The sequence below is a fragment of the Anomaloglossus baeobatrachus genome, chromosome 7, assembly GCF_048569485.1.
Source record: "Anomaloglossus baeobatrachus isolate aAnoBae1 chromosome 7, aAnoBae1.hap1, whole genome shotgun sequence".
Classification (NCBI taxonomy): domain Eukaryota; kingdom Metazoa; phylum Chordata; class Amphibia; order Anura; family Aromobatidae; genus Anomaloglossus; species Anomaloglossus baeobatrachus.
This window is the reverse complement of record NC_134359.1, coordinates 240,876,936-240,902,472: the sequence shown is the minus strand read 5'-3', so window position 1 is coordinate 240,902,472 and position 25,537 is coordinate 240,876,936. Positions and strand designations below refer to the sequence as shown.

General features: G+C 51.8%; 1 protein-coding gene across 1 annotated transcript in view; it reads left to right on the top strand.

The window, feature by feature from the left end:
• Positions 1 to 25,537, top strand: part of SMG1 (SMG1 nonsense mediated mRNA decay associated PI3K related kinase) — a 468,962-nt gene that overhangs the window by 237,510 nt on the left and 205,915 nt on the right. Inside the window, exons 24-33 of the mRNA XM_075319739.1 lie at positions 11,361 to 11,500; positions 11,666 to 11,867; positions 12,133 to 12,242; positions 13,566 to 13,713; positions 13,873 to 14,032; positions 17,044 to 17,164; positions 17,693 to 17,941; positions 18,858 to 19,142; positions 19,225 to 19,369; positions 19,739 to 19,877. Of these exons, the coding sequence (XP_075175854.1) occupies positions 11,361 to 11,500; positions 11,666 to 11,867; positions 12,133 to 12,242; positions 13,566 to 13,713; positions 13,873 to 14,032; positions 17,044 to 17,164; positions 17,693 to 17,941; positions 18,858 to 19,142; positions 19,225 to 19,369; positions 19,739 to 19,877 (1,699 nt within the window). The remainder of the gene's footprint in view (positions 1 to 11,360; positions 11,501 to 11,665; positions 11,868 to 12,132; positions 12,243 to 13,565; positions 13,714 to 13,872; positions 14,033 to 17,043; positions 17,165 to 17,692; positions 17,942 to 18,857; positions 19,143 to 19,224; positions 19,370 to 19,738; positions 19,878 to 25,537) is intronic.

Here is a 25,537-nt window from a genome sequence, read left to right as displayed (position 1 = left end):
GATTGCACTCGTCTGTGCAAAACACAAGTAGAACAGAGGCCTTACTGTGGTCTGCAATCTGATGATGACCGATAACTCCCAAGTATCTCTTTACCATTGTTAAATGGAATCTGTCACCAGGTTTTTGCTCCCTCATCTGAAAGCAGCATAACGTAGGGGCAGAGACCCTGATTCCAGCGATGTGTCACTTACTGAACTGTCTGCTGTCTCCTGTGCTGCAGAGCTACCGTAGCAGTTATACAGAGCTCATGAATATGCAGGACTACCTGGCAGCACGCAAAGTCATCCTCTAATGATAATCTACTGCTGATTAATTATTGATTTTATCAAAACTACATTAAACAGCCTAGTAAGTGACGCATCGCTGGAATCAGGGTCTCTGCCCCTACATTATGCTGCTCTTGGATTAGGTGGAAAACACCTGGTGAAAGATTCCCTTTAAGGATGTACTGGAAGTTGTAGCTTCATGTAATACAAATCAAATGTACAATATATGGGTCTGACCTGACATTGCAATTGATGTACCATGTACTGCTTGTGGTTCTGCTGATGTATTTCTGTATTGATGCTATTTATGAACTGATGGAGCTATATGGATGTATTTCTGTACTGCTTGTGGTTCTAATGATGAATCTCTTTACTGCTTGTGGGTCTATGATGATTTTCTGTTGGTTCTGATGATGAATTTCTGTATTTCTAGTGGTTGTGATGCTTTGTTTCTGTACTGATGGGGGTTCTAATTATGTATTTCTGTACCTCTGGTGGTTCTGGTGCTGTTCTTAATTCTGATCCTCTACACAAGTAGTAATTCATAAATTGTAATATTACTTTAACATTGATGACCTATGCTTAGAATAGGTCATCAGTGTCTGACCTGCCTGGGTCTGGGACCCCTGCTGATCAGCTGCTGTTGGTGCAGGTGGTTGGAAATGCTTATTTCCGGATCTGATTAGTCTTCTGATAGTGACCGTGGCCAGGTACTGCACATTTTCCTCATTGATTTAAATAGGAGACTGCGGCCGCTATCAGAAGACAGACCAGATCCGGAACGGAGCACTTCCAGTCACCTGCCGGCCCCTATAACAGGCGATTGGCTGGGGTGCCTGGTGCTGGACCCTGGCCGATCACACATTGGTGACCTATCCTAAGGATACACCATCAATGTTAAAGTAGTGGACAACCTCTATAATAAACTATTGTGCTGTCTGACAAGTTAAGGGTTACTATGTTTTCATTTATGTTAGGAGCATTAAAGGGGTTGTCCAAGTTTGTGATAAGTCTGCAGTCACTTTATGTGACTGCAGACGTCTGAGTTCTCACAGTGCGCACACTGCATGCTGTTAGTTTTCTCTTCTGCTGGTATGTGATTTACATACACGTGGTCACGTGCTGACTAGACATGGATGGCCTCGCTCAATAAAAATGAATTAAGGCTGGACGCGTCTAGTCAGAATGTGGCCAGAGGTATACAAATCGCATACTTGTGCTCATATGACGCCCACTCCCACCACTGGCACCGGAGAGTCCTAGAAGTCTGCAGTGCAAGTGCTGTGAGAACTCAGAAGCTGCAGTCACATAGAGTGACACCTAGTGACTGCAGACTTTAATCTCAAACCTGGACAAGTCCTTTAATTATAAAATTAAGCACTGTAACCCAATCCTGACAGTGTGTAATATACTCCCTGTCAGGATTCAGCTCTGCTCGATAGTTCCAGCAGTCACCACATGGCCACTCCACTCATATGTGATTTTAATACTTGCATCTGACAACTAGCTTTTCTTTTTCGCTCTATTGGGAGACCCAGACAATTGGGTGTATAGGCTATGCCTCCGGAGGCCGCACAAAGTACTACACTTAAAAGTGTTAAGCCCCTCCCCTTCTGCCTATACACCCCCCGTGCTCCCACGGGCTCCTCAGTTTTTTGCTTTGTGCGAAGGAGGCAGACATGCACAGCTCCACAGATTAGTCAGCAGCAGCTGCTGACTATGTCGGATGGAAGAAAAGTGGGCCCATATAGGGCCCCCAGCATGCTCCCTTCTCACCCCACTCTTGTCGGCGGTGTTGTTAAGGTTGAGGTATCCATTGCGGGTACGGAGGCTGGAGCCCACATGCTGTTTTCCTTCCCCATCCCCCTCAGGGCTCTGGGCGAAGTGGGATCCCATCGGTCTCCAGGCACTGAGACCGTGCTTCATCCACAACTCCTGTGGAGCCTGATGGATAGGAGCCAGGTACCGTTCAGGGACATGGCCCTGCATCTTGGAGGTACTCTGTGTCCCCGTGGGGACCGCGCACAGCAACACTCCAGCATTGCTGGGTGTGCTAGTGCACCGGGGACCGCGGCGCTGACCGGGTCTATATGTGCCATTATACACTCAGCGTCGCTGAGTGTATTTATATGTAGGGGCTACCGCACTAACCGCCGCTGCCATGGGAGACTGCGGCGCGGCTGGGACTTGTAGTTCGCCGGGGACTTTCACGCCGGCCGCGCTTTTACGGCGGCCGCGTTTATTACTAGAGTCCCCGGCTTGCTTGCGGCCTAGTTTCCTTTCTCCCGCCCTCAGCCCTGACAGGCAGGGGAAGGGCGGGACGCTGCAGAGCGAGCAGCACTGAGGGCGGGAGTATGATTTACATACTCCACCCCCCTCACTGTGCACAGTGTGAGCACCAGTTCCCGCTCTTTCTCGGCCACGCCCACAGCTCCCTCCTCTCGTCAGGACGCCGCAGCCATTCCTGTCAGCTCCTCCGACGCTGCAGAGAGGGACAAATCCTGAGAGACCCAGACACGGTCTCTGGTGGCCTCACAACCGCTTTAGGCGGCTGGTAAGCAGCACCTGTTGGTGCTAGCACCATGGTGCTGTAGTGTACTGGTACATTATTTGTGTATTGTATACTCTTTACACTGTATGAGCACAGTTCATTCTGGCTATATACCCTATTGTGTTACTCAGGGAAAACTATAGCATGGCGCCCACAAAAGGCAGGGGTGCCAAAGCACAGGCTTATTATGCTGCCTGCGCCGCATGTAAGACCCCACTACCGACAGGTTCCACTGACCCTCATTGTGTGCAGTGTTCGGCCCCTGTGACACTTCTTCAGCCGGAGCCTATGCTAAGAGGGGCCCAGGGGGAGCCACCTGTCGACACTGTCCAGGTGACGGGGACTGAGTTTGCAAAACTCTCTGAGACTATGGCTAAGATACTAGAAGCCTTGCAGTCCAGGCCGGTATCTCAGCAAAGGGACTCTGGTGAATCATTGTTCCCTGGCCCACCTCAGTTGGACCTTCAATGTCCTCCCGGGGTATCTCATACATCCCAGACTGAGGGTTCGGACTTAGACCCCAGCCCCAGATCGACTAAGCGGGCTCGCTTAGAATTTCCCTCGACATCATATTGTTTAGGGTCTCAGCGGGGGGAATCCTTGGTTGATGATGCTGAGACAGCTGATCAGGATTCGGATCCTGAGAGCGCTCTCAATCTTAATACTCCAGACGGGGACGCCATAGTGAACGATCTTATTGCGTCCATCCATCAGTTGCTGGATATTTCTCCCTCAGCCCCTCCGGCGGAGGAGTCAGCTTCGCAGCAGGAGAAATTTCGTTTCAGGTTCCCCAAGCGTACACAGAGTATGTTTCTAGACCACTCTGATTTCAGAGAGGCAATCCAGAATCACCATGCTTGTCCAGATAAGCGTTTTTCTAAGCGCCTTAAGGATACACGTTATCCTTTCCCCCCGGACGTGGTTAAAGGTTGGACTCAATGCCCCAAAGTGGATCCTCCAATCTCCAGACTGGCGGCTAGATCCATACTTGCAGTGGAAGATGGGGCCTCGCTCAAAGATGCCACTGACAGGCAGATGGAGCTCTGGTTGAAATCCATCTATGAAGCTATCGGAGCTTCTTTTGCCCCAGCATTCGCAGCCGTATGGGCGCTGCAAGCTATCTCAGCAGGTCAAGCGCAAATTGAAGCAGCCACATGCACGGCCGCGCCACAAGTGGCATCCATTACCACCCAGACCTCGGCAATTGCGTCTTACGCTATTAATGCTGTCCTGGACTCTGTGAGCCGTACGGCGGTTGCGGCCGCCAATTCGGTGGTACTCCGCAGGGCCTTGTGGCTACGGGAATGGAAGGCAGATTCTGCTTCCAAAAAGCGCTTAACCAGTTTGCCAATTTCTGGCGACAGGCTGTTTGGCGAGCGCCTGGATGAAATCATCAAACAATCCAAGGGAAAGGATACATCCTTACCCCAGCCCAAACAGAACATCCCCCAACAGAGGAGAGGGCAGTCGAGGTTTCGGTCCTTTCGGGGCGCGGGCAGGTCCCAATTCTCCTCGTCCAAAAGGTCTCGGAAAGAACAAAGGAACTCTGATGCATGGCGGTCTAAGTCACGTCCTAAAAAGACCATTGGAGGCACCGCTAACAAAGCGGCTTCCTCATGACTTTCGACCTCCTCTAGTACCGTGTTTCCCCGAAAGTAAGGCCCTGTCTTACATTAATTTTACCCCCAAAAGTCCCACCCTGCCTTACTTTCGGGGGAGGCCTTACATTGGAAAAAAAATGACAATCCTCCCCCCTGCAGCCTCCCCATTGTTTGAGATCCGGCATCCACCCCTTCCTCCCCCCTGCAGCCTCCCCATTGTTTGAGATCTGGCATCCACCCCTTCCTCCCCCCTGCAGCCTCCCCATTGTTTGAGATCCGGCATCCACCCCATCCTCCCCCCTGCAGCCTCCCCATACAGTGGTTCTGCCCCCCACTCTGCCACCACACACACTGACACATACGGTACCGGTACAGCCCCACACGGCACCCACACACATATCGTACCGGTACCGTACACTGACACATACAGCCCCATACGGCACCCATACACATACCGTACGTACACGCACACACACACACACACACACACACACACACACACACACACACACACACACACACACACACACACACACACACACACACACCCCCATACGGCACCCATACACATACCGTACGTACACACACACACAGCCCCATACGGCACCCATACACATACCGTACGTACACACACACACAGAGTTTCGGAACTTACCGAAATCGGAGCGAGCCTGCAGGCGGTGACGTTGCGGCTGATTTCGGCCAATCAGCTGCGAGCCGGCTGACTGGCCAATCGCAGCTCGAGCTGAGGGCCAATCAGCTGCGAGCCGGCTGACCGGCCAATCGCAGCTCGAGCTGAGGGCCAATCAGCTGCGAGCCGGCTGACTGGCCAATCACAGCTCGAGCTGATGGCCAGCAGGCAGCCTTGCGGGGGCTATTCACCGGAGGCGGACCACGGGTGGCACGAGACTGGAGAAGGCCTGGATGGAGCGAGGGAACAGCGGCAGCGGTAAGTTCCTGTACTTTCCCCAGGGACCCCCACCCATATGCGGCCTTACATTCCCCGGCCCCCCCGCTACCCTGCCTTACAATCGGGGGGTGCCCTACATTGGCGGACCCCCCCGAAACCCCCACCCTGCCTTACTTTCGGGGGGGTCCTACTTTCGGGGAAACACGGTAGCATCCTCGGTCGGTGGCAGGCTCTCCCGCTTTTGCGACACCTGGCTGCCACAAATAAAAGACCGCTGGGTGAGAGACATTCTGTCTCATGGTTACAAGATAGAGTTCACCTCTCGTCCCCCGACTCGATTCTTCAGGTCCTCTCCGCCTCCCGAGCGAGCCGAGGCTCTTCTGCAGGCGCTGGGCACTCTGAAGGCAGAAGGAGTGGTGGTCCCTGTTCCTCTTCAGCATCAGGGCCAAGGTTTTTACTCCAACTTGTTTGTGGTCCCAAAGAAGGACGGGTCTTTCCGTCCTGTCCTGGACCTGAAACTTCTCAACAAACACGTAAAGACCAGGCGGTTCCGGATGGAATCCCTCCGCTCCGTCATCGCCTCAATGTCCCAAGGAGATTTCCTTGCATCGATCGATATCAAAGATGCTTATCTCCACGTTCCGATTGCCCCAGAGCACCAGCGCTTCTTGCACTTCGCCATAGAAAACGAACACCTGCAGTTCGTGGCACTGCCGTTCGGCCTGGCAACAGCCCCACGGGTTTTCACCAAGGTTATGGCTACTGTAGTTGCGGTCCTCCATTCTCAGGGTCACTCGGTGATCCCGTACTTGGACGATCTGTTGATCAAGGCACCCTCTCAGGAGGCATGCCAACACAGCCTCGACGCTACCCTGGAGACTCTCCAGAGTTTCGGGTGGATCATCAATTTTCCAAAGTCAAATCTGACACCGGCCCAATCGCTGACATACCTTGGCATGGAGTTCCATACCCTCTCAGCGATAGTGAAGCTTCCGCTGATCAAGCAGCAGTCACTACAGACAGGGGTACAATCTCTCCTTCAAGGCCAGTCACACCCCTTGAGGCGCCTCATGCACTTCCTGGGGAAGATGGTGGCAGCAATGGAAGCAGTCCCTTTCGCGCAGTTTCACCTGCGTCCCCTTCAATGGGACATCCTACGCAAATGGGACAGGAAGCCGACGTCCCTCGACAGGACCGTCTCCCTCTCTCAGGCGACCAAAGCCTCCCTTCGGTGGTGGCTTCTTCCCACTTCATTATCGAAGGGGAAATCCTTCCTACCCCCATCCTGGGAAGTAGTCACGACGGACGCGAGTCGGTCAGGGTGGGGAGCGGTTTTTCTCCACCACAGGGCTCCGGGTACGTGGACCCGGCAAGAGTCCTCGCTTCAGATCAATGTTCTGGAAATACGGGCAGTGTATCTTGCCCTGAAAGCGTTCCAGCAGTGGCTGGAAGGCAAGCAGATCCGAATTCAGTCGGACAATTCCACAGCGGTGGCATACATCAACCACCAAGGCGGCACACGCAGTCGACAAGCCTTCCAGGAAGTCCGGCGGATTTTGATGTGGGTGGAAGCCACGGCCTCCACCATATCCGCAGTTCACATCCCAGGCGTAGAAAACTGGGAAGCAGATTATCTCAGTCGCCAGGGCATGGACGCAGGGGAATGGTCCCTTCACCCGGACGTGTTTCAGGAGATCTGTTGCCGCTGGGGGGTGCCGGACATCGACCTCATGGCGTCCCGGCACAACAACAAGGTACCAATGTTCATGGCACGGTCTCAAGATCCCAGAGCTCTGGCGGCAGACGCCTTAGTTCAGGATTGGTCGCAGTTTCAGCTCCCTTATGTGTTTCCCCCGCTGGCACTGTTGCCCAGAGTGTTACGCAAGATCAGGGCCGACTGCCGCCGCGTCATCCTCGTCGCTCCAGACTGGCCGAGGCGGTCGTGGTACCCGGATCTGTGGCATCTCACGGTCGGCCAACCGTGGGCAATACCAGACCGACCAGACTTGCTATCTCAAGGGCCGTTTTTCCATCTGAATTCTGCGGCCCTCAACCTGACTGTGTGGCCATTGAGTCCTGGATCCTAGCGTCTTCAGGGTTATCTCAAGAGGTCATTGCCACTATGAGACAGGCTAGAAAACCAACGTCCGCCAAGATCTATCACAGGACGTGGAGAATTTTTCTGTCATGGTGCTCTGCTCAGGGTTTTTCTCCCTGGCCATTTGCATTACCTACTTTTCTGTCCTTCCTTCAATCTGGACTGGAAAAGGGTTTGTCGCTCAGCTCCCTTAAGGGACAAGTTTCGGCGCTCTGTGTTTTTCCAGAAGCGCCTAGCTAGACTTCCACAGGTACGCACGTTCCTGCAGGGAGTTTGTCACATCGTTCCACCTTACAAGCGGCCGTTAGAACCCTGGGATCTAAACAGGGTGCTGATGGTTCTTCAGAAACCACCTTTCGAGCCAATGAGAGATATCTCCCTCTCACGACTTTCGCAGAAAGTGGTTTTTCTAGTAGCAGTCACTTCTCTTCGGAGAGTGTCTGAGCTAGCAGCGTTGTCGTGCAAAGCCCCTTTTCTGGTGTTTCACCAGGACAAGGTGGTTCTACGTCCGGTTCCGGAATTTCTTCCTAAGGTGGTATCCCCCTTTCATCTCAATCAGGATATTTCCTTACCTTCTTTTTATCCTCATCCAGTTCACCAATGTGAAAAGGATTTGCACTTGTTAGATCTGGTGAGAGCACTCAGACTCTACATTTCTCGTACGGCGCCCCTGCGCCGCTCGGATGCACTCTTTGTCCTTGTCGCTGGCCAGCGTAAAGGTTCACAGGCTTCCAAATCAACCCTGGCTCGGTGGATCAAGGAGCCAATTATCGAAGCTTACCGTTCGGCTGGGCTTCCGGTTCCCTCAGGGCTGAAGGCCCATTCTACCAGAGCCGTGGGAGCGTCCTGGGCTTTGAGGCACCAGGCTACGGCTCAACAGGTGTGTCAGGCGGCTACCTGGTCGAGCCTGCACACTTTCACGAAGCACTATCAGGTGCATACCTATGCTGCGGCGGATGCCAGCCTAGGTAGACGAGTCCTTCAGGCGGCGGTTGCCCACCTGTAGGAAAGGGCCGTTTTACGGCTCTCTTACAAGGTATTATTTTACCCACCCAGTGACTGCTTTTGGACGTCCCAATTGTCTGGGTCTCCCAATAGAGCGAAAAAGAAGGGAATTTTGTTTACTTACCGTAAATTCCTTTTCTTCTAGCTCTAATTGGGAGACCCAGCACCCGCCCCTGTTTTTTTGTGTACACATGTTGTTCATGTTGAATGGTTTTAGTTCTCCGATATTCCTTCGGATTGAAGTTACTTTAAACCAGTTGATAATTCTTTTTCCTCCTTCTTGCTTTTGCACCAAAACTGAGGAGCCCGTGGGAGCACGGGGGGTGTATAGGCAGAAGGGGAGGGGCTTAACACTTTTGAGTGTAGTACTTTGTGCGGCCTCCGGAGGCATAGCCTATACACCCAATTGTCTGGGTCTCCCAATTAGAGCTAGAAGAAAAGGAATTTACAGTAAGTAAACAAAATTCCCTTCTTCTTCTTACGTTTTTCATTGAACATTAAGAGAATTATTAAGAGCAGTTTGTCATCATGTAACCAAGTGTGCAACTGCAAATCACATATGAGTGACTGGTCACATGATGGCTACCTAAACCGCTTGGTGGGTGGGGGGGCGCCAAACTGAATTGTTGCCCCGGGTGCTGGAAATCCTAGATACACCTCTGCATATGGTCATTCGAGGATTTTTTTCATAGTAGTTTCCATGGTGGGATATGCCTCTTAAAAATTTCTTTGCATATTCCCTAAGTGGTATGTGTCCAAAATTATCACCAGTGAAAACAGCTTCCCTGATCACCTATCTGTAGAATAGGTCATCAATATTAGTTCAGGGGGATCTGATTTTGTATCCCTGCCCATCAGTTATGTGACCGCAGCATTATGTGGAGAGCAGCATCCTCTTCATTATCTGCGAGACCCAGCTCTGTAGGGAAAATATCAGCTTCACCAGGTCCTGCTACTAAGGGGTCCTTTGCACACTACGACATCGCTAGCCTATGATAGAGATGCCGAGCGCAATAGTCCCGCCCCCGTCGCACATGCGATATCTTGTGATAGCTGCCGTAGCGAACATTATCGCTACGGCAGCTTCACATGCACTTACCTGCCCTGCGACGTCGCTCTGGCCGGTGACCCGCCTCCTTCCTAAGGGGGCGGGTCGTGTGGCATCACACGGCAGGCGGCTAATAGAAGTGGAGGGGCGGAGATGAGCGGGATGTAAACATCCCGCCCAGCTCCTTCCTTCCGCATAGCCGGCACGCAGGTAAGGAGATGTTCCTCGCTCCTGCGGCTTCATACACAGCGATGTGTGCTGCCGCAAGAACGAGGAACAACATCGTACCTGTCGCTGCAGCGAAATTATGGAAATGATTGACACTACACAGATCATAGATTTACGACGCTTTTGCGATCGTTTATCGGTGCATCTAGGCTTTACATGTTGCAACGTCACTTTCGATTTGACCCCGACGTTATTGCAGTAGCGATGTCACAACGTGCAAAGTACCCCTAAGAGCAATAACAGCTACAGCCTGAGCTGTAATACTGGACGCAGCCGTGACTACATGTTATATGGTCATGTTACACAATCTACAAGTGCACAAAGATACTGCACATTCACCATGCAAAAAGTGGGCCCGTGTACCCCCAAATGCCAGGGCTGAATTTTAGTCCCAGTCCGGCCCTGGTTGGAACCCTGGGATCTTAACAGGGTCCTGACGGCTCTTCAAAAACCACCTTTCGAACCGCTGCGGGAGGTCTCTCTCACGTCTTTCGCAGAAGGTGGCCTTCCTGGTGGCAGTCACATCACTTCGGAGAGTGTCTGAGCTTGCAGCGCTGTCATGCAAAGCCCCTTTCCTGGTTTTTCACCAGGATAAGGTGGTTCTGCGTCCTGTCCCGGAATTTCTCCCTAAGGTGGTATCCCCTTTTCATCTCAATCAGGATATCTCCTTGCCTTCCTTTTGCCCTAATCCAATTCACCAGTGTGAAAAGGATTTGCACTCTTTGGATCTAGTGAGAGCACTCCGGCTCTACGTGTCTCGCACGGCGCCACTGCGCCGTTCAGATGCGCTCTTTGTCCTTGTCGCTGGCCAGCGTAAAGGCTCTCAGGCCTCCAAGTCAACCTTGGCTCGGTGGATCAAGGAACCGATTCTCGAGGCCTACCGTTCTTCCGGGCTTCCGCTCCCTTCAGGGCTGAAAGCCCATTCTACCAGAGCCGTAGGTGCGTCCTGGGCATTGCGGCACCGGGCTACGGCTCAGCAGGTGTGTCAGGCAGCTACGTGGTCTAGTCTGCACACTTTCACGAAACACTATCAAGTGCATACCTATGCTTCGGCAGACGCCAGTCTAGGTAGGAGAGTCCTTCAGGCGGCGGTTGCCCACCTGTAAGAGGGGGCCGTTTTCGGCTCTTTTTATTGAGGTATTCTTTTACCCACCCAGGGACTGCTTTTGGACGTCCCAATTGTCTGGGTCTCCCAATGGAGCGACAAAGAAGAAGGGAATTTTGTTTACTTACCGTAAATTCCTTTTCTTCTAGCTCCTATTGGGAGACCCAGCACCCGCCCCTGTTCCCTTCGGGCTGGTTGTTCTTTTGTGTACACATGTTGTTCATGTTGAATTGTTCTTTTGGTTCATGGTCTTCAGTTCTCCGAACATCCTTCGGATTGAATTTACCTTAGACCAATTTATAAGTTTCCTCCTTCCTGCTTTTGCACCAAAACTGAGGAGCCCGTGGTCCACGGGAGGGTGTATAGGCAGAGGGGAGGGGGTTACACTTTTTAAAGTGTAATACTTTGAGTGGCCTCCGGAGGCAGAAGCTATACACCCAATTGTCTGGGTCTCCCAATAGGAGCTAGAAGAAAAGGAATTTACGGTAAGTAAACAAAATTCCCTTTTTTTCGTTGTGAATTTACAGTCTGTTTTTTGTTCCGGTAGGTTTGAGAAAGCAGCCGTGGAGTATCAGGAACATTTATGCGCCATGACCGGGGTAGATTGCAGCACGTCAGGATTTGACAAAACTGTTCTGAAATTGGCGAATTCCAGCAGCACCTCTGCGAGCCCCAAACATGCGAACGGTACGTGCGTGTCCTGACCTATACACACCTTGTGCTTTTTACGTTGCGTGCAGTCAGGTACTTTTTTTTTTTTTTGTGTTTATCATTTTACATTGTGCTTTTTCAGGCTGCGCAGCCTTATTTTTTGGCCATTTCTGTAAACTCTTATCTATTTGTGATTTGCAGGTGACGCCCGTAAGACCGTTCTAACAAAACCTAGCGATCCTTTGCCAGAAGTGGTGAACTATTTGGGAAATAAGGCCTGCGAGTGCTACATTTCTATTGCCGACTGGCCTGCAGTCCAGGAATGGCAGAACAGCATGCACGACCTGAAGAAAGGAGCATTGGGAAGTTGTATTAACATGAAGACCGACTTCAATTATATTAAGTGAGTCTTGTAGTGTATCCCGGTCTCCTGGTTATTATTGCGTTGTGATCCCATGGGTTTAACATGGCGGTAAATTAATTTATACACACTACATGCCAAAGAATCGAGAGGATGCACTATAGAAAGTTTATATCTTCTAATCACTAGATTCATCATCACCGTAGTGTCGTCAATATAACCTCGCTTCTCGTTGGATACGAGCTTGTTTCTTGAGTGATTTCCAACCTTCTAGATTGCTACAGATCTTTTTCTTTTTTCTTTCCAGGTCTCTAAGCAGCTTTGAGTATGGAGAGTTTGTTGAATGCTCCGAACAGCTGGAATTACTGCCCGGGGAGAGTCTGAACCTTGTCAACGGCGGCTTTAAAGACAAGATAGGTGCAGTCTTTAAATCCCTACACATAATTTTGTCCCTAACTAAATGACTATGTCTTGAAAAGTAACTTGCTTTTCTTTTGAGCTTTTGTTGTCGAGCATGTTATCGCTGTCATGCAATGCATTTCAGTCTAATGAATGGAAAATTAATTTTTTAGCTTTATAAAAGATGTCTTTTTTTGAGAAACACAAATTATGGGTATATCTGCTGCCAATAGGAGCGGGATTCCAAGTAAGAAAATGGTAAATTTTTGCTTCTTGCACTAGGATATTCAACGTATATATTTACTCCTTGTTGCCAAGGTTACCGGACGCTTCAGAAGAGGAAAGTCTCCTTTATTAGGAGGGCTGCTCTGAATCTGGATGGATCCAGTGGCTCAGGCATGTAACTGGCCTAAACTGTCAGTTTTCAGGAGTGCACTGCCCCTGGCAAGAAGGATTGACAGTAGGCAAGGGAGTGTTGAACTCCTGAGCCAAGGCGCGCGCCCCCCCCTCCCTTGGCTCTGTGGCGCGCGCCCCCCCTCCCTTGGCTCTGGGGCGCGCGCCCCCCCTCCCTTGGCTCTGGGGCGCGCGCCCCCCCTCCCTTGGCTCTGGGGCGCGCGCCCCCCCCTCCCTTGGCTCTGGGGCGCGCGCCCCCCCCTCCCTTGGCTCTGGGGCGCGCGCCCCCCCTCCCTTGGCTCTGGGGCGCGCGCCCCCCCCTCCCTTGGCTCTGGGGCGCGCGCCCCCCTCCCTTGGCTCTGGGGCGCGCCCCCCCCTCTCCCTTTGCGCGCCCCCCCCCCTCTCCCTTGGCTCTGGGGCGCGCGCCCCCCCTCTCCCTTGGCTCTGGGGTGCGCGCCCCCCCTCTCCCTTGGCTCTGGGGCGCGCGCCCCCCCCCTCTCCCTTGGCTCTGGGGCGCGCGCCCCCCCCTCTCCCTTGGCTCTGGGGCGCGCGCCCCCCCTCTCCCTTGGCTCTGGGGCGCGCGCCCCCCCCTCTCCCTTGGCTCTGGGGCGCGCGCCCCCCCTCTCCCTTGGCTCTGGGGCGCGCGCCCCCCCTCTCCCTTGGCTCTGGGGCGCGCGCCCCCCCTCTCCCTTGGCTCTGGGGCGCGCGCCCCCCCTCCCCCTTGGCTCTGGGGCGCGCGCCCCCCCCCTCTCCCTTGGCTCTGGGGCGCGCGCCCCCCCCTCTCCCTTGGCTCTGGGGCGCGCGCCCCCCCTCTCCCTTGGCTCTGGGGCGCGCGTCCCCCTCCTAAGTCAATAGGTTGTCAATTAATAAAATAGCAAATTTTTTTTACTTTATTAATAGCATTTGTTTGACATTTTTCTGAAACACAGCATCTTAATTTACTTGTAGACATGAAGAAACTGCTCCCCAATATGCTAAGTCCTGATCCAAGAGAACTTCAGAAGTGTATTGAGGTCCAGCTGCTCCGGAGTTCTGTGTGTGTGAGTTTGGCTCTGAGTGAGGAAGACCAGGAGCAGAAGTGGCAGGCCATCTCTGAGTAAGTAACGCCTGGGCCTCGGGACCCTCTTTCTCTGAGATCTGGGGCTTCCAGTTATTCTATATTTGTGTTCTCTGCTTTCTACTTGCATCTGAAGATTTTTATATTGTGTCTTAAGCACGTTCTCATGCTTTGAATTCTTGATTCTTGAAATTACAGAAATCTGAGCAAACATCTGAAGCAAACAGCCCGAATAGCGATGGGACCACTGAGACTCTCCACGCTGACCATATCCCAGGCACTGCCGGTGTTGGGAACGTTACAGCTGTACTGTGCCTCCTCTCTGGAGAGCGCGGTGTCCAGCAAACTCTCATCTGAGGTAAGGTGTGCTGTTATTGAAGTGTTAATCTCATTGTGGTAAATGTGAAAAGTCCTTGTAAAAACAAGCAAGCTGGCTACTTTCTGAAGAATCCTACATTCTCAAAAACAGAGGGATTTCTATTTGTTTATTGCTCATTGCCTAGGTTAACCGACCACTTCTGCCATGTTAGTAGGGGTGGCCAATTTCTTGAGCTCGCCATCCACATATAATGGCTATTGGCCGAATGAAAATTTTGCCTTCTGTCCCATACACAGAAGCACCCGCTCAACCAAGCACCCCGTTTCTGTGAGCCACTGCTATACATCTGGAGTGACCCTCGACTCTGCTCTATCCTTCAAGCCACACATCCAAGCCCTCTTCAACTCATGCCGATTACAACTCAAAAATATCTCCCGGATCCGTGCCTTTCCTTAACCAAGAATCTGCAAAAACATTAGTGCATGCCCTCATCATCTCCCGCCTCGACTACTGCAACCTCCTGCTCTCTGGCCTACCTTCCAAAACTCTTGCACCCCTCTAATCTATCCTAAACTCTGCAGCCCGCTTAATCCACCTCTCCCCTCGCTACTCCCCAGCCTCGCCACTCTGCCAATCCCTTCACTGGCTTCCCATCGCCCAACGACTCCAGTTCAAAACATTAACCATGACATACAAAGCCATGCACAACCTGTCTCCTCCCTACATCTGTGACCTAGTCTCCCAGTACCTACCTGCACGCAACCTTAGATCATCACAAGATCTCCTTCTCTGCTCCTCTCTTATCTCCTCTTCCCACAATCCTGTACAAGATTTCTCCCGTGCATCCCCCATACTCTGGAACGCTCTACCTCAGCACATCAGACTCTCCACTACCGTGGAAAGCTTCAAGAGGAACCTCAAGACCCACCTCTTCCAACAAGCCTACAACCTACAATAACCCTCAGTCCAGTACACCACTGCGCAACCAGCTCTGTCCTCACCTATTGTACCATCACCCATTCCCTGTAGACTGTGAGCCCTCGCGGGCAGGGTCCTCTCTGCTCCTATACCAGTCTGTCTTGTACTGTTAATAATTGTTGTACGTATACCCTCTTTCACTTGTAAAGCGCCATGGAATAAATGGCGCTATAATAATAAATAATAATAAACTGGCGGCAGCTAATCGTTGGAAGAAAAAAATGTCTTGGCAATCCAAAATCGGACATGTTTGATCAATATCTCCTTCAACTGTAAATTCTCCGGAGTCTCGTACAGATTAGCGTGTCGGCTGAACGAAATGTTAGCAGGTTCAGCCAACATTAGTCTGTGTGTGAGGGGGTTACGAAAGAACTACAGCACTTACAAGCTCTTTCACATAGAGCTCGTAATCGCTGCTCTTCAGTTGTCCAGATCACTTGATTGAGTCAACATCCTGTTCCCTGCACTCCTCCTCCAGTGCTGCAGAAGTAAAATGGTCTTCGCTCGCAGCATGGTAAGTGCACAGTTCGGGCCAGTGGCTCAGCCATGACACTGGTCTCTACTGTAAATGATTTAGACAGTAAGCTGAGTAGTGCATTCCTAATTACTGACAATGGAAGAACGCCTTTTAAAAGGATTTTGTATCTCTACAATATTGATGACCTATGCTTAACATTAGGTAATCTGTTTCAGACATTTGTGGGTCCACAACCACTATGGAATCAGCTGTAAACTATGTACAGCGTGGTACACCGCAGCTCCATCACTTTGTATAGTGGCCGCAGTTCAGCTCAAATAGGAGCAGATGGCACTAAACGGTGTGATGGAGCTGCAGTGTTTCGCTTCATACCCTGTATATCTGTCTGGTGGTGGTGCCAGGTATGTAACCCTGACTGTTGTGATATTGGTGCGTCATCCTAAGGATTGATCACCAGTATTGTGGTAGTGAAAAACGCCTGCAAGTCTTGCCAGTCATAGTGACACTGATACTTACTACATAAGCAGTTATACAGTGTTGTCTGACTTCTGTGGGATGTGATGGTTTGTTTAAAGGGAATCTGTCAGCAGGTTTTTGCTGTATAAGCTGAGAACATCATGCTGCGATGGTTAAGAGAAAAAAAAAGCTATTGTGCCTCTCATCTGTGTGTGAGCTATTGTTTACTTAGACTAAAGGGTTTATCACTTGGTGATTAACATTGCTATGGCTAGCTGGCTGTGGCCAGTAGTCCTGCACTCCCCCTGCTGTGATTTGCCACCTCAATGCAGGATCTCAATCAGATCTGGTGTTTTCCTGAATTTAAATTCTTTGTGTGATTCTGCAACCAGTAATCTGCCGTATTTTTCGTTTTAATAGACGTACCGGATTATAATACTCATCCCAAATTTAGAGAGAGAAAAAAAAAATGGGGGTAGTCTTAAAATCCGGTGTTGTCTTACCAGAGAGAGGCAGCATTGGTGGTGAAGCGGGGTCACAGGAGGCAGAAGTCAGTGGTGGCAGCGTTCATGGTGGCAGTCGCGGCGGGTGAGTGGTGGAGCAGGCCGGTAGTGAGTGTCTCACTGTGTCTGCGGTCCCGGTTCAAATGATGGTGCCTGGAGCGGCGCATGCGCAGATGGAGCTGCTCTCATCCAAGAGCTCCATCTGCGCACGCGCTGACTACCGGCGCCACCATTTTAAAACTGGGACTGCGGACACCTGCCACACAGTCACCACCCGAAGCACACACGGACAATCTGACAGCGAGAAGGCCGCACGCACAGAGAGGCAGCCGGCACCGACTGGCATCCGGCTTACCGCACGCAGCCACAGGCACCCGACTGCCTGAACGCACCCAGTCGCCGTACAGACAGCCCCCCCCCACACACACACCCAGACCCAGTAAGCTATATTCGGATTGTAAGACGCACCCCTCATTTTCCTCCCAAATTTTTGGGAGGAAAAGTGCGTCTTATAATCCAAAAAATACGGTGTGTTATACACCACTGGATTCACGATCTCTTTGCCTACATTATGTTGCTTTTGATTTGCATTCTGTTTTTGCTGGTCACAAATGATTTCCAATTCTGTCTCCCAGGACTGTCTGGTCCCGCTATACAGTGAAGCTTTGAGGTCGTGTAAGCAGCACGATGTGAGGCCGTGGATACATGCGCTCAGATACACAACCTTCCAGAACCGGCTTACAGACAAATTCAAAGGTAATGCTTACCGCAGGTCACGTTCTGCCAAGACTTATTAACTAGATGGTTCATGTCTAGACTTTTGATGAAGAAGCTCTTTGCCTATAGGGGACTTCTGCTGTAATACTGACTACAGGATAGGTGATAACTTGCTCATCAGTGGGGAATTGCCCATGGGGACCCCTGTCAATCCTGAGATTGGTCCTCTGATTTCATGGTGGCTGCTCATGTACCTCTGATTCATTCATGGTCTATGGGACCAGGTACGGTGCTCGCCTGTCTCCAGCAGTCCATTCACACCATTCAGATGGGATATTTCAGGAAGTTATCACCTTTGCTGTTGGGAATGATGACCTTAATGTGTATTTATTGAAAAGCTCAATTAAGTCAAATAAAGCCGACATCTATTGGGTATCCGTACAGCCTTGGTCACCTAGAACCTGTCATTTTATTGATGCAGACTGTGGAATTCATAGATAATCTGTAATAGTTTACTCCTAATACGCCTTAGCTCCTCACACTTCCTTGTCTTCTGATACTTCACAGATCAGACCATGTCCGTCAAGAGTCATCTGATGGAATTAGGTTTAACGGCTGCTAAATGTTCGAGAAAACGGGGCAATGTCACACTTGCCGCAAGGTTAATTGCCCAGTGCAGCAATATCCAACTTGCACAAGTGACCAATGCTCAGGATCTCGTTGCTAACTTCAAAAAGCTCTCGCTTCATGGGCAGATGGATGAAAAGTGGGGACCGGAGCTGGATATAGAAAAAGCTAAACTCCTGTACGCTGCAGGTCAGTATGACACTGGATAATGTGCCGGATTAGAGGGAACCGGTCACCAGTTTTTTTTAATTATAAACTAAAACTAGCACCTTAAGCAGCGCCTGTGCTGCATTCTATAAAGATGCCTGTTTTCCCATGTTTGCCCCTGTAGACCCCACAAATACCTTGTGAAAATTTCCCGCTCTTTATGGGAATTCTTGGGTCCGGTCCAATGGACGTCCTTGGCTGTGGCTCCTGTTCTTCATCTCCACGCTGATCGCCGTCCTTTGCTGATAATTGACATAGATGATGCTTCTTGTACCATCCATGGTGCCGGGCAGAATCTCGTGACATTGCAGGCTCACTTCGCTCCTCCCTGCTTCAGGTAGAGCCGAATACAAAGGTGCACATGCGCGAACAGGTGAAGTCTCTGCGCATGTTCGAGAATTAGCCTAGGTATGTGGATGATGCCAGAGATGTCACCCTCATTGCTGGGCAAAATCTTGCGCTTGTGCAGAGAATTCACTGGTTCACGCACCTATGTATTCAGCTCTGCTCGCAGTAGGGCAAAGTAAAGTACGCCTGTGCGAGCCGGAAATGTCTCTTGCGCAGGCGCCAGATTTAGCCCAGGTATGTAGATGGCACATCCACGTCAATCATCAGAGGACTGCGATTTGAGAGGAGGAATAAGAGCAATCAAGGATGCTCATCAGACCAGACCCAAGAATTCCCATACAGTGCAGGAGATTTTCAAAAAGTATTTGTGGGGTCTACAGGGGGAGTCAGGGGTCAACTTGCACCTTCAAGAATGCAGCACAGGCGCTGCTAATGCTAATTTTAGTTTACCACTCGGAAAACTGGTGACAGGTTCCCTTTAATGGGCCTGTGTATGAACTATAGACCGATTCAGATGTTGGTGACCATTTATGTGTGACTCGGTTGGCAGGTCAGTCTACTCATGCCATGGAGATGCTGAGTTCATGTGCCATTTCCTTCTGCAAATCTGCAAAAGCTGAATATGCCGTAGCCAAGTCCATCCTGACTCTGGCTAAATGGATCCAGGCGGATTGGAAAGAAATTTCGGGACAGATGAAGCAAGTGTACAGAGCGCGTCCGCAAGCGAACGTCACCAATCTCTCTGCTCTGGGCAAAAATGTGCTCGCGCTCATCGATCTGCCTCCAGTAAACGCCGTGGATGAAGAGTATCCACGTATTGAAAGTGAATCCACGGGTAAGATAGATGCACGCGTATCTGGCCTAGCTCCTCGTCTTCTGTTGGTATTACGTGCCTTTTATTGTCTTCTTCATACCAGTGAACATCGGTGTTGGGGAGCCGGACTTCATACTGGGCCAGCTGTATCATTTATCTTCAGTACAAGCTCCCGAAGTGGCCAAATCATGGGCAGCACTGGCAAGTTGGGCATACCGATGGGGAAGAAAGGTGGTGGACAATGCTAGGTAGGAAATGTGGTCTTGCAGAGGACTCTACTCTCTGTTTTAATAAATATATGCATTCTCCATTGCAAATTGTGCAACACCTTTTCTTACCATTCCTGGTGTTCCGTTCCTCTTTTATCCCTCCTGGAAATGTATGTATAAGTTGGTACCTGGGTGTTTCCTTTGTCAATAGTGAGTGTCCACTGCATAGTCTAATACTATGTGCATGGATTGGATGATGCAGGGATTTACTAAAAAATGCTTCACGGGAGATGATTTATTCTCCGAGTCTCTCTGGTTGCCTAATTAATGGTGTAAAACCGCTATTGTAAGCCGTACCTGGCCTTTTTGAATACATGTAACATGTTTCTCTCTCTCTTGTGAGTTTAGTCAAGGTGAAGGCGTCAAATTGCTGCAGCGTGAGAAATTAGAGGTCCAACGCCTTTTACCAGAGAACGTGTCCGAAGAAGATAAGGAAAAGATTTATGGGATCTTGGGACAAGCGATGTGCCGGCCTGCTGGGATCCAGGTATGTACAGTCATGGCTATAAAACACAGCACAATGTCATAAAAGAAAGCTAGTGTCATGCCCCGGGGCAGTTGAGCTTCTCGGATCCGGTCGGTCCGTGGCTCAAGGGGTCCCGGACCCGGGGACATCGTCGAATAGTTTTAAATGAAAAAATAAAATAAAGTCCGACTACACCACTCGTGGTTTGCGGCCAGGGATAGTAGGGCCGCCGCTGCGGGTTCCCACTGGGGTTGATGGATGGGGGAACGTGGATGGTGGAGCCCTCCGCGAACAGGGCTTTTCCCCAGGTGTAGGTGAAGGGTTAAAGTGGAGGCGCGCGGAAATTAAGCAGTCCAGACAAAGAGGGCAGTTTGGTTTTTACTCACTGGATTCACGCCTTTGGGACGAACTGGATCCCAGGTGCGCCCATGTCCCTGATGGCTGTGCCTGCCAGCCTGGTGCCACTCTACCACCTGTGCACTCTGGTGTATGTGTGTCCTCCCCGGCGGGGAGCACTTGGAGGTCCTCCTGGTGTCTGTGTCCTGCCGCAAGCAGCTTGGACTATTTAAGGGAATATATCCCGGTCCCCACTTTGCTGCTGATGCCACGGACGTTAGTGGTGGCAGGTGAGTCCTGGAAACCCACCCGCCTGGCAGAGTTAACAGATGGCTTGAAGTCCTTGTCTGTTCTGGGATCTGCAACCCGTGCGTGCAAAGTACTGTGAGCCCTGGATGACCACCCCACAGGGGTCCCTCTGACCTTGGAGCTTGCTCTCTCGCTCTGCAGCTACTTTCCTCCTCTGAGTGGCTGATCTTTCTGCTCAGGTCTTTGCAGTGTCTTTACTACCACTCCAACGACTTTCTTACTCCTCACTTTCCTTTCTGTTTCCTTCCACTTCTTCTCAAGAGTCTCTGGTCTGTCTTGACACCTTTCTTACAACTCCTCTCCTCACAACCTACTACTTCCTCCTCCTAAACTCTTCTGTCTACCCGCTGTCCACCCACACTCCCCAGGGCACGATCTCCTCCCCAGGTCTGGTCTCTTCCTCCCAGTTGGCTGCCTGTTATCTCACAGTGCCCAACCCTGTCATCTGGCTAGGTGAGGCTCCCAGACGGGTACAGCGAGTATGTGTGTGTGTGTGTGTGTGTGTGTGTGTGTGTGTGTGTGTGTGTGTAGTGGCTGGCACAGCTATGTTGGACCTAGGCTGTTACCTTGTTGTTACCTTGTTTTCTTCAGCGCTCTATTGGGAGACCCAGACGATTGGGGTATAGCTACTGCCCTCCGGAGGCCACACAAAGCACTACACTAAAAAGTGCAAGGCCCCTCCCTTCTGGCTATACCCCCCCGTGGTATCACGGGTTCTCCAGTTTTCAAGCTTTGTGCGAAGGAGGTCAGACATCCACGCATGGCTCCACAGATTTTAGTCAGCAGTAGCTGCTGACTATTTCGGATGGAAGAAAAGAGGGGCCCATATAGGGCCCCCAGCATGCTCCCTTCTCACCCGTGGATGGTGTTGTAAGGTTGAGGTACCTATTGCTGGTACAGGGGCTGGAGCCCCACATGCTGTTTTCCTTCCACATCCCCTTGTAGGGCTCTGTGGAAGTGGGATCCTGCCGGCCTCTAAGCTCTGACGCCGGGCTCCATCCACAGACCCATAGCACCTGATGGATACGGAGCAGGAGTACAATCCGGGACAAGGCCCTTCATCATACAGGTACTCTGTGTCCCCGGCAGGCACAGGCACACTCCGGCTGGCTGGGTGTTGTAGTGCGCCGGGGACCGTAACGATTGAGTTGGTGTTCCTGCAGTTTACTGGGGGACTTTTGTGTTGTGGGAACGCAGCGCCGACCCCCACTGGACCGGCGGCGCTGCTGTGACTTGTAGTGCGCCGGGGACACGCCGACCGCGCTTTTACGGCGGCGGCGTTTATAAATCCAGTCCCCGGCTTTTGCGGCCCTAGCTCCGCTTCGTTCCCGCCCCCCACCCTGTCAATCAGGGTAGGGGAGAGACGCTGTTTCGCAGCAGCGACGAGGGCTGGAGCCTGATTTACATGCTCCAGCCCTCTCACTAGGCACAGAGGGAAGCAGGCTTCCCGCTCTTAGCCAGGAACGCCCAGGGCCCGCCCCCCCTCCTCTCCCAGGACGCCGGCAGCCATTACATGCAGTCTGGCTAGAGGAAGGACGCAAGGCTCTGGGAGACCTGGACTAGGGGGCTTTTGGAGACCACACACCCGCTCTTAAGCGGGCGGTAAGCGGCATTTCAGCTGGCCCCTCTAGTGCCTCAGTGTGCATTGGTGTACTGTGTCACCAGATATATATATTTATTTATTTCTTGCACTGTGAGGTCGCTTCCTGGCTGGATACCCCAGATCGCTCTGAGGAGGCAGCAACATGTCATCCACAAAACGCAAGGCTGCCAAGGCTAGGGCTGTGTACACTGCGTGTGCTGCATGTGGGGCTGCTCTACCAGCAGGTTCCAAAGACCCCCATTGTGTGCAATGCTCAGATCCGGTGCTGCTTCGCCAGCCGGAGTCCGGAGGGGTAGTGACCCAGGCTGAGACGCTTGTAAGTCCTGCCCCGGTGTCAGGGACAGACTTTGCAGTTTTTGCTGAGGGAATGTCTGTGACTATGGCAAAAATCCTTGAAACTTTGCAATCCATGACTGAGGCTCAGTCTATGGACACGGCGAGGTCTCTGTCCTCTAATCCCCCTCAGTTGGAATTAATCCAGACTGCAAGGGGGTCCCCGGCTTCCCAGGCTGAGTATTATGACTCAGATGATAGCCCCAGCCACCCTAGCGAGCTCGCTGGGAAAGACCCTCAACGTCATCACACTGCTCAGGGTCTCAGCGCAATCAGTCGCCCTGTGATGCGTCTGAAGAGAGTGATCAGGAGTCTTATCCTGGAACCCCTCTCAATCTGGATACCCCGGATGGGGACGCCATGGTAAACGAGCTTATCTCAGCCATCAATAGACTGTTGGATATTTCTCCCCCAGCTCCTTCTGCAGAGGAGGCAGCTGCAGAGCAGGAGAAGTTTCGTTTCCTCTATCCCAAGCGTAAATTGAGTGCTTTCTTGGATCACTCTGACTTCAGAGAGTCAATCCAGAAACACGACGCTCATCCAGAAAGGCGTTTCTCTAAACGTTCTAAGGATACACGTTTTTCCTTTCCCCCCTGATGTGGTCAAGCGCTGGACCCAGTGTCCAAAAGTAGACCCCCCGATTTCCAAACTTGCAGCTAGATCCATAGTTGCAGTGGAGGATGGCGCTTCACTTAAGGATGCCAATGACAGACAGATGGACCTTTGGTTAAAATCTGTCTATGAAGCTATCGGCGCGTCGTTTGCTCCAGCATTCGCAGCCGTATGGGCACTCCAAGCTATTTCAGCTGGTTTAGCAAAAAGTGGATGCTATCATACATCCAGCGGTGCCGCAAGTGGCGTCCCTTACCTCGCAGATGTCTGCGTTTGCGTCTTACGCTATCAATGCGGTCCTAGAATCTACCAGCCGCACCTCAATGGCGTCCGCCAATTCGGTAGTTTTGCGCAGAGCCTTGTGGTTAAAGGACTGGAAAGCAGATGCTGGTTCCAAAAAATGTTTAACCAGCTTGCCTTTATCTAGAGATAGACTGTTTGGCGAGCCATTGGCTGACATCATTAAACAGTCCAAGGGTAAAGACTCTTCCTTACCCCCAGCCCAGATCAAGCAAACCTCAGCAGAAAAAATGGCAGCAGAGGTTTCAGTCCTTTCGAGGTTCGGGCAAGACACAATTCTCCTCGTCCAAAGGGACTCAGAGGACGCAAAGAGTCTCAGATTCCTGGCGGGCTCACGCACGCCCCAAGAAAGCAAATGGAGGAACCGCTTCCAAAGCGGCTACCTCATGACTTCCAGCCCCCCCCCTCCGCATCTCCGGTCGGGGGCAGGCTCTCCCGCTTTTCCGACATTTGGATGTCACAGGTCAAAGACCGGTGGGTGACAAAACATTTTGTCTCGCGGGTACAGAATCGAGTTCAGTTCTCGTCCTCCAGCTCGGTTCTTCAGAACCTCCCCACATCCAGACCGAGCAGATGCCCTGCTGCAGGCGGTGGACTCCCTAAGAGCGGAAGGAGTAGTGGTTCCTGTACCGCCTCAGGAACAAGGGCGAGGGTTTTACTCCAATCTCTTTGTGGTTCCAAAAAAGGACGGCTCGTTCCGTCCTGTTCTGGATCTAAAGCTGCTCAACAAACATGTGCACGCCAGACGGTTCCGGATGGAAACCCTCCGCTCTGTCGTTGCCTCAATGTCTCAAGGAGACTTCCTTGCCTCAATAGACATCAAAGATGCTTATCTCCACGTGCCAATTGCTACAGAACATCAACGTTTTCTACGTTTTGTGATAGGAAACGACCATCTTCAGTTCGTAGCTCTGCCATTCGGTCTGGCGACAGCCCCCCGGGTCTTCACCAAGGTCATGGCGGCGGTGGTAGCAGTCTTGCACTCTCAGGGACACTCGGTGATCCCTTACCTAGACGATCTACTTGTCAAGGCACCCTCTCAAGAGGCATGCCAACCTCAGTCTACATGCTACGCTGGAGACTCTACAGACGTTCGGATGGATCATCAACTTTCCAAAGTCGAATCTGTCACCGTCACAGTCGCTAACGTATCTTGGCATGGAGTTTCATACTCGAGCAGCGAGAGTGAAGCTTCCGCTGAACAAGCAGCGGTCCCTACAGACAGGGGTGCAATCCCTCCTTCAAGGCCAGTCGCACCCCTTACGGCGCCTCATGCACTTCCTCGGGAAGATGGTGGCAGCCATGGAAGCAGTTCCCTTTGCGCAGTTTCATCTGCGCCCACTTCAATGGGACATTCTCCGCCAATGGGACGGGAAGTCAACGTCCCTGGACAGGAAAGTCTCTCTTTCCCAGACGGCCAAGGACTCTCTACAATGGTGGCTCCTTCCCACCTCATTGTCTCAGGGAAGATCCTTCCTGCCCCCATCCTGGGCAGTGGTCACGACAGATGCGAGTCTGTCAGGGTGGGGAGCAGTGTTTCTCCACCACAGGGCCCAGGGGACGTGGACTCCGCAGGAGTCCACCCTTCAGATCAATGTTCTGGAAATCAGGGCAGTGTATCTTGCCCTACTGGCCTTCCAACAGTGGCTGGAAGGAAAGCAGATCCGATCCAGTCGGACAACTCCACAGCGGTGGCATACATCAACCACCAAGGAGGGACGCGCAGTCGGCAAGCATTCCAAGAAGTCCGCGCATTCTAATGTGGGTGGAGGACACAGCATCCACCATATCCGCGGTTCACATCCCAGGCGTAGAAAATTGGGAAGCAGACTTCCTCAGTCGCCAGGGCATGGACGCAGGGGAGTGGTCCCTTCACCCGGACGTGTTTCAGGAAATCTGTCGCCGATGGGGAGTGCCGGACGTCGACCTAATGGCGTCCCGGCACAACAACAAGGTCCCGGCATTCATGGCGAGGTCGCGCGATCAAAGAGCTCTGGCGGCAGACGCATTAGTTCAAGATTGGTCGCAGTTCCGGCTCCCATACGTCTTCCCACCTCTGGCACTCTTGCCCAGAGTGTTACGCAAGATCAGATCCGATTGCAGCCGCGTCATACTCGTCGCCCCAGACTGGCCGAGGAGATCGTGGTATCCGGATCTGTGGCATCTCACGGTCGGTCGACCCGTGGTC